Here is a 7,913-nt window from a genome sequence, read left to right on the forward strand (position 1 = left end):
GCATGGATACTGATTCCCGGAACCCCCAGCCATGGTAGACTTACGCTTGGGGAGGCAGCCCATATACTGCCCCCTTCGCCCCCACAGGGACCCCCATGCCGGGATACTGCTGCTGCGGAGTTTCTTACCCGGAGAGGCGGCCGCGGTCCTCTCCTTGCTGCCTCTCCCCGCACACCCTAGAGGCCTGCTAACCCCAGCGGTGGCGCCTCGGCTCACCACACCAGCCGAGCCAGGGGGACCCCTGCTGCCTGGATCGGACTGATTGACCCGGAATCCCACAAAGAACGAGGTAGGCTTCTGTAGGTCTCCCATCAAGGACAGGAAACCAAACTGATGTGGGAGAGAGGTACTGCCTATTTAGCTATAGGTTTCCTGTCCTTGGTGGGCGGATCCCCTCTCTCCGTGGTGCCGTCATGGGGGCTCTTCTCTCCTGTGGAAGCATAAATCCGCACCTCCCTTATGTACATCTACGGTAACATTGTTTTGGAACATTACATTTCATGTGAACTAAGCCGTCCATACTAACAGTGTAGAATAGTTTACTTGAAAGCAAAAATATATAGGCTTTTACCATTGTTTATTTCAGAACTTTCCTTGTCAGATTTTACATGTTTAGAATTGTCCGTACTAACGTAATAGGAACGATCATAGCCTATGGAGGAGTTTTTAGACTACTGCAGCCCCCAATGGAGGGGATCGGTGGTCTAACTATTGTAAAGGAATACTGAATGTAAGTATTCAGCTACTGACATTTTATGGAGACCTTGGACTGGAGGACCGCTTTACGAACACACTGAAAGCCTACCATGGACAGACATTCGCCACTTCTATCACAATTTTGGCAAATGGGTTGAGCTTAATAGGAGGAACCAATTTTTACTGTTAATTTCATGGTGTTATTTGCATTCCAAGCAGTAAAAGGAAGCATCTTTGAGGGAGAGCAAAAAATTATTCACACCAGGGCTCTTCTTGAGACATGAATCTTCCTCTTCATAGGGCTTCTTTTAGGAGATCAAACAGATGACAGTCTGAAAGGTCAAGATCAGGATAACAAGGCAGGCGCTCTGGCACAAGACAAGTACAAGCAGCAGTGTGCAGGCGTGCCTTCTCATGCACCAACCAAACGCTTCTGGATAGCTCTCTTCTGCTTTTTGTGCACATTTTAGCCTTCAGCTCTTCATTGAGCATCTCACAGTAACACACACTGGTGACCATTGAACCTTTTTCAAATTAATCTGCCAATACTGGCCCTTCAGAATCCCAATTATTTGTGACTCACACATTTTAAATCCTGTACAGACAACACACATTCTTGATCTTGGTTCTCTTTCTCAAACCTATTTTTTCTCATAGTCTAAGTTCAAGCATCAGGTGACATGTGAAGCAGATCCATGAATGACAAAATAAAGAAATAATCTGTACAACACTAAACATTGGCTTTTTTGTTTTGCTTTTCTGAATATAGAAAAAAATGCTCAAGTTACTGATTTAGGCTGCAGCTATACAGCGACATGGAGATATGCAACATAAGATTGTAAGATGAAGTTTTGATAAAAATGCAATTGTGCTGCGACCAACAGGTGACGCAAAATGTGGCAGAAAACAGTCAATGATGGTTCTGTGCATAACATGTTCACTAGACTAGGGTTCCAGGGGATCTTGTCGCAAAAAAAGACAAAGATTGCAAATGCCACATTAGTAGTTACTGAAGAATATTGTCCTGCAGAAACCCAGCGAGATAGAATTGCTTCCAACTCTGGTCCCAAACTCAGCAACCAGTGGATGTCACTGACTCTCTCTATATAAAAATTAGTCGCAATGTGGAAGCGTGACATCTTATGTCGCACAACTATAAGGCACCTTTGAAAGTAAATCTTAAAAAAAAAAGTTTATTTTTTGTAATGAGAACATACAAAAAAAGCATTAAGGAAACCATTTTATGACTGTATATCATTATACTTCTGACTTAAATGTAAATACATATAAAAAATATTTAAAGCTGTTTACAAGCCCTGCAGATACTGAAAGGTGAGTGTATGGTACTAGGACATCACAGCTCCGTACACTGTGTAGTAGCCGTTCCCCGCTACTGGAGCTCAGCTCCCAATTATCTCAATAAAATCTGAGCTGCAGTAACGGAGAACATCCACTGTACAGTGTAAGGAACGGTGGTGTCCTTGCTCAGGTTTCAGGAGATGCAAACAGCTGCTCAGTGAATGCTGGGACACTTAAACAAGCCCCTTCACATTTTATTCTTCATTCATACCATTTTCTTGCTTTCAGGGGCTGTCCAGACTTCTGATTTTCATGAGCTATCATTTGTCATCAGTACCAGATAGTGAAGGTCTTGTACCTCGAACCCCCACTGATCAGCTGTCTTCACCTTTGGTCACAAATATATAAATGGCGTGCACTCGGTCAAAGTTGTGAGGTGCTGGTGTAATGGATCAAGTGATCCTAGTAGATACGTGGTCATCAGAGTGTGCGGTGTAAACATGTGGATTGCTTTGCTTAAACATTTATTATTAAATAAATTCAAATAAGGGAGCGAAACAGAAATATAGTGCTGGAAGCGATATATACAACAGACGTTTCAACTCACCCAGAGCCTTATTCATTGAATCGCTTTTCCACAATAAGAAGTGAGTTGAGGCGAATAGGGTAGAGATCTCTACCCTATTCGTCTCAACTCACTTCTTATTGTGGAAAAGCGATTCAATGAATAAGGCTCTGGGTGAGTTGAAACGTCTGTTGTATATATCGCTTCCAGCACTATATTTCTGTTTCGCTCCCTTATTTGAATTTATTTAATAATAAATGTTTAAGCAAAGCAATCCACACGTTGTCATCAGAGTGTGCGGTGTAAACATATCTACTTCACCTCTGGTCAGACATAAGCAATGCATGAAGGCAGAACAGCAAAACTGTGTAGTGGCCGTTCCCAGGTACTGTAGGGCAGTTCCAATTCAACTGAGTAATAGTTGAGCTTCAGCTCCAAGCAGTGGCAACTACAAAAGTGCGCAAGTGTGCGGTTACAGCCTTTTACACTGTTCACATGCAGTCCCCACCGGCGTGGAAAACAGCAATTTGGGGTGGGGTACCAAGTGTCAGCCCCAAACTGATGTAATTTTGAGGATCTACCCTCAGATAAATACATATCAAAAGCCTTGTTCCCCTTTAAGAAAGAACAATATCCCATTTAAATACAAGTCCTTGAGATGTTCTCTTCTGTAAGTGTGCCATGGTGCCTATAATGCCTTACACCAAGGCTTTCTACACATTATGAAACAAGGCTGTTTCACTATTTCTTTAAATTAATCAAGGTGACAATCAGCTGAATTTGTGTGCTACATAACAGTCAAATGAGCAGCCGTTTATGTACTATATGGATGGGGAAGGTCTGTCACCCTGAGAGCCACTGACATGGCTCCTCCACTTTGGTTCCAAGAGGGGTACGTAATGAGACCCTTCAGGATTCGGGTAACAAAAAGAATACAGGTCACATGAAAGGAGGGCTTGGTTAAGGTTCAAAATGAGAACAGAAGTTATTTTTTCACCATTTCATCAAGTTTAAATAAAAAAAATTAATAGAGAATTTTCCCCCAGACATTAATATACATAAGCAATGTCCAATGACAGCACAAAGGGTAAAGGATCAATCCCTCCAACGGTGGCCACACTGTAGATTGCAACACTTGTAAAATGTAGTCATTGGCTCATCAGCTGATCTGGTCTGAATCTGCATGAAAAAAGCTCTTGGATGCTCGCACTTAGGGCACGTTTCTGGAAGGACAAGAACATAACCGAGTTACACAATGAAGATGCATCAATCCTAATGTAACATGGCTGGTGTTCTGTGTATCGTACCTACAAGTGTGCTTCACCCAGCCTGGCTACGTGGCCAATCCACCCAGCCTGGCTACGTGGCCAATCCACCCAGCCTGGCTACGTGGCCAATCCACCCAGCCTGGCTACGTGGCCAATCCACCCAGCCTGGCTACGTGGCCAATCCACCCAGCCTGGCTACGTGGCCAATCCACCCAGCCTGGCTACGTGGCCAATCCACCCAGCCTGGCTACGTGGCCAATCCACCCAGCCTGGCTACGTGGCCAATCCACCCAGCCTGGCTACGTAGCTAATCCACCCAGCCTGGCTACGTGGCATTTACGTAGCTAATCCACCCAGCCTGGCTTCGTGGCATTTACGTAGCTAATCCACCCAGCCTGGCTACGTGGCTAATCCACCCAGCCTGGCTTCATGGCATTTACGTAGCTAATCCACCCAGCCTGGCTACATGGCCAATCCACCCAGCCTGGCTACATGGCCAGTCCACCCAGCCTGGCTACGTGGCCAATCCACCCAGCCTGGCTACGTGGCCAATCCACCCAGCCTGGCTACGTGGCCAATCCACCCAGCCTGGCTACGTGGCCAATCCACCCAGCCTGGCTACGTGGCCAATCCACCCAGCCTGGCTACGTGGCCAATCCACCCAGCCTGGCTACGTGGCCAATCCACCCAGCCTGGCTACGTGGCCAATCCACCCAGCCTGGCTACGTGGCCAATCCACCCAGCCTGGCTACGTGGCCAATCCACCCAGCCTGGCTACGTGGCCAATCCACCCAGCCTGGCTACGTGGCCAATCCACCCAGCCTGGCTACGTGGCCAATCCACCCAGCCTGGCTACGTGGCCAATCCACCCAGCCTGGCTACGTGGCCAATCCACCCAGCCTGGCTACGTGGCCAATCCACCCAGCCTGGCTACGTGGCCAATCCACCCAGCCTGGCTACTTGGCCAATCCACCCAGCCTGGCTACTTGGCCAATCCACCCAGCCTGGCTACGTGGCCAATCCACCCAGCCTGGCTACGTGGCCAATCCACCCAGCCTGGCTACGTGGCTAATCCACCCAGCCTGGCTACGTGGCCAATCCACCCAGCCTGGCTACGTGGCTAATCCACCCAGCCTGGCTACGTGGCTAATCCACCCAGCCTGGCTACGTGGCTAATCCACCCAGCCTGGCTACGTGGCTAATCCACCCAGCCTGGCTTCATGGCATTTACGTAGCTAATCCACCCAGCCTGGCTACGTGGCTAATCCACCCAGCCTGGCTTCATGGCATTTATGTAGCTAATCCACCCAGCCTGGCTACGTGGCTAATCCACCCAGCCTGGCTACGTGGCTAATCCACCCAGCCTGGCTACGTGGCTAATCCACCCAGCCTGGCTACGTGGCATTTACGTAGCTAATCCACCCAGCCTGGCTACGTGGCTTTTACGTGGCTAATCCACCCAGCCTGGCTATAAGGCATTTACATGGTGCAGGAAAGCAGGTGGTAAAGTCCTGCATGGGAGATGTGTGTCACCAAGGTGGCCAGCCTCAGGAGCCACTACATGGCATCTGAATCAGAATTTTTGTGATACATTGCAATTATTTAACATAGGAAACTGTATTTAGTCTTGTAAATTTCATAACTGCTGATGTATAAAAATGGCTGCAAAAACATCCACTTGAGGATGAAAGTCGGACTATTATTTTTAGGTGCCAAGCCTACACTTAGTACTATGGGTAACTCTTACCAGCAGTCGAGTCCACGTTTTCCCATGCTGCAGAGCCTCCCAGCACATCATCCACCTCCTTCAATTTGGGGTATTTTCGGCTAGTTACCTAAAGGGAAGAAAGATGCCAAATATGACTGGTGAGATTATTATTTATGCAAAATTCCCAAGTGTAGACCACTAAAAAACATAAGTCAATTAAACAGATAGAGAAATAAGATAAAGGCGATGGTGACGGGATAGAGTTAACTCATTGTTAAAGGGGTTGCCCACTATTAGGACAACCCCTTCTCAAACTGAATGTTTGCCCCTGTGAAAATAAAAACACATACTCCCCTTCTGTGCCAGCGCAGTTCTGGCAATGTCAGCACTCACGTTCCTGGGGGCTCACGTAAGTTTGTTATGACACAAAAAAAATGCTGTGCTAATCGTGCAGAAAAATCTGCACGGAAAACGCAGCAGATTCAAACAAGGACCATGTCAATTATTTTAGCAGATCTGCTGCGTTTCTGCACCCATTCCGTAATAGAAATCTGCAGGGGTAAAAAAAAAAAAAAAGGAAGAAATCCGCACAAAAATCTGTAACTTGTGCACATGCCAAAAAAGGCGCAGATCCTGACCTGCGTTTTCTGCCAAGAAATGCAGAATCTGCACAGAAAATTCCACTGTCAAATCTGCAACGTGTGCATATAGCCTCAACCGCCCTGCATCAGCATCAGGTTCCCCTCAAAGACAGGAAACCAACTAGGGTGGTGGCATCTAGCTAAGTGTACCCTACTCAAGCTCTAGGCACTTCATGTGAGTACTTCAAGGGAACCTTATTTTCACTTTTGTCCCACCAATTTGAGAGTAATTTCTGTCTTATCATAGCTTTAAAAATAACGGTAGAAAAGGTGCTCACTAAGATAAGAGGTGCTCAGGACCAAATAATATTATAAAAAACTCCGGCACACTGTTGGACACTCAGAAAGTCTCTTATTACTGATTTATTTCAAAAATAATTATTTCAAAAATAACGGTGAATTTCCATCAAAAATATCATCATATTTCAAAATTACGGTAAATTTCCATATTTCGAAGAAAAGCTGGGTTTTTTTTATGAATGCATCTCTTACATTCTGTATGGACACAATAACCAATCCTTTTAGTCTCAACGTTTCGGCTGTGAAGCCTTTTTCAAGAGAAACAGTGTCCTTTTGCAATATGCAGAGAGCCGGATAGGAAAAACCCACTTAGTACATGCTAGCTGCCAAATAGGTGCTGCTGCGACCGCGAGGAAAACCGCTGACGGTTTACCGTAATTTTGAAATATGATATTTTTGATGGAAATTCACCGTTATTTTTGAAATAAATCAGTAATAAGAGACTTTCTGAGTTTCCAACAGTGTGCCGGAGTTTTTTTATAATATTGTCATAGCTTTAGGCACACTAAGCCCTGCGATTGTTTGGCACATGCACTTTACATGGGGATCATTGGCTGTACCTATATTAATGCATTATAGAAAAAATGGACCGTTGGTGATAGTTTGTATTATACTTGATATATAATGGTTATGCCTATGAGCTTATAGCCACTTGGATTGATTTGACTATGAATATATAGACTTGCACTTGTCACTTTTGTTATTCCTGCTTGAATTTTTAACATTGTTTTAATTGTTGAAATAAACATTGGTTATTTTAAATTATCATTTGGTGGAATGGATTAAGTTATTTGGGGAGGTGTAGATCGTAAAACATACAAACTACTTGCAGATGTGGTCCTCGGTGGAAGGCGGGGTATGAGCCCAGGACCCGAGCGCTGTAATTGAGCCACCCTGCTGCAATTATTGGCCGGCACATCGCTTGTCCCCCGCCTGATGTGTTGTGCACGCACCGTCATTCCCTGACTGCATAGCCCGGACTGTACGGCGAGGGCGGCCATTGTGTAAGGCTGTTACCACGGCACCAACGCCCTGATACTAGGAAGCACAGAGCCGCAGACAGGGGGCCCGGTGGTCTCTGGTCACCTCTACAGACTGTTGCTAGGCAACAAACCTGCCCCGGAGATACTATTAAACATTCACTGTGCAGACAGACGGCGCCTGCGCGGGAACCCCGGCGAGAGCCGACACCGCAGCCTCCACATACGGCCCAGACCCTCCGTATCACGCACTGACCTTGCGGTTGATATTGTGCACGTAGGGGCAGGTATTGCAGGCGAACCTGTAGCACTTCTGCCCCTCTTCTACAATCAGCACATTCCCACAAGTTGGGCAGAACAGCAGCATACCGCCAACACGCCAGGACCGGACCGGCACACCGCAGTACTTCCGCCAATACTTCGGCCGTGGTGACGTATTTCCGCCCTCCGTGCATA

General features: G+C 46.4%; 1 protein-coding gene across 2 annotated transcripts; it reads right to left on the minus strand.

The window, feature by feature from the left end:
- Positions 1 to 1,861: 1,861 nt before the first annotated feature.
- POLR3K (RNA polymerase III subunit K) lies at positions 1,862 to 7,905 on the minus strand. 2 transcript variants are annotated; one of them, XM_069733953.1, is made up of 3 exons: positions 7,714 to 7,905; positions 5,576 to 5,663; positions 1,862 to 3,783 (listed from the first exon to the last, which is right to left on the minus strand). In XM_069733953.1, the coding sequence occupies exons 1-3, from the start codon at positions 7,822 to 7,824 to the stop codon at positions 3,656 to 3,658; spliced, it is 327 nt and encodes a 108-aa protein (XP_069590054.1). In that variant the 5' UTR covers positions 7,825 to 7,905; the 3' UTR covers positions 1,862 to 3,655. The 2 variants fall into 2 exon arrangements, with proteins under 2 accessions (XP_069590054.1, XP_069590055.1); XM_069733954.1 differs by lacking the exon at positions 7,714 to 7,905 and adding an exon at positions 7,431 to 7,599.
- Positions 7,906 to 7,913: the final 8 nt, after the last annotated feature.

The sequence above is a fragment of the Ranitomeya imitator genome, chromosome 7, assembly GCF_032444005.1.
Source record: "Ranitomeya imitator isolate aRanImi1 chromosome 7, aRanImi1.pri, whole genome shotgun sequence".
Lineage (NCBI taxonomy): Eukaryota > Metazoa > Chordata > Amphibia > Anura > Dendrobatidae > Ranitomeya > Ranitomeya imitator.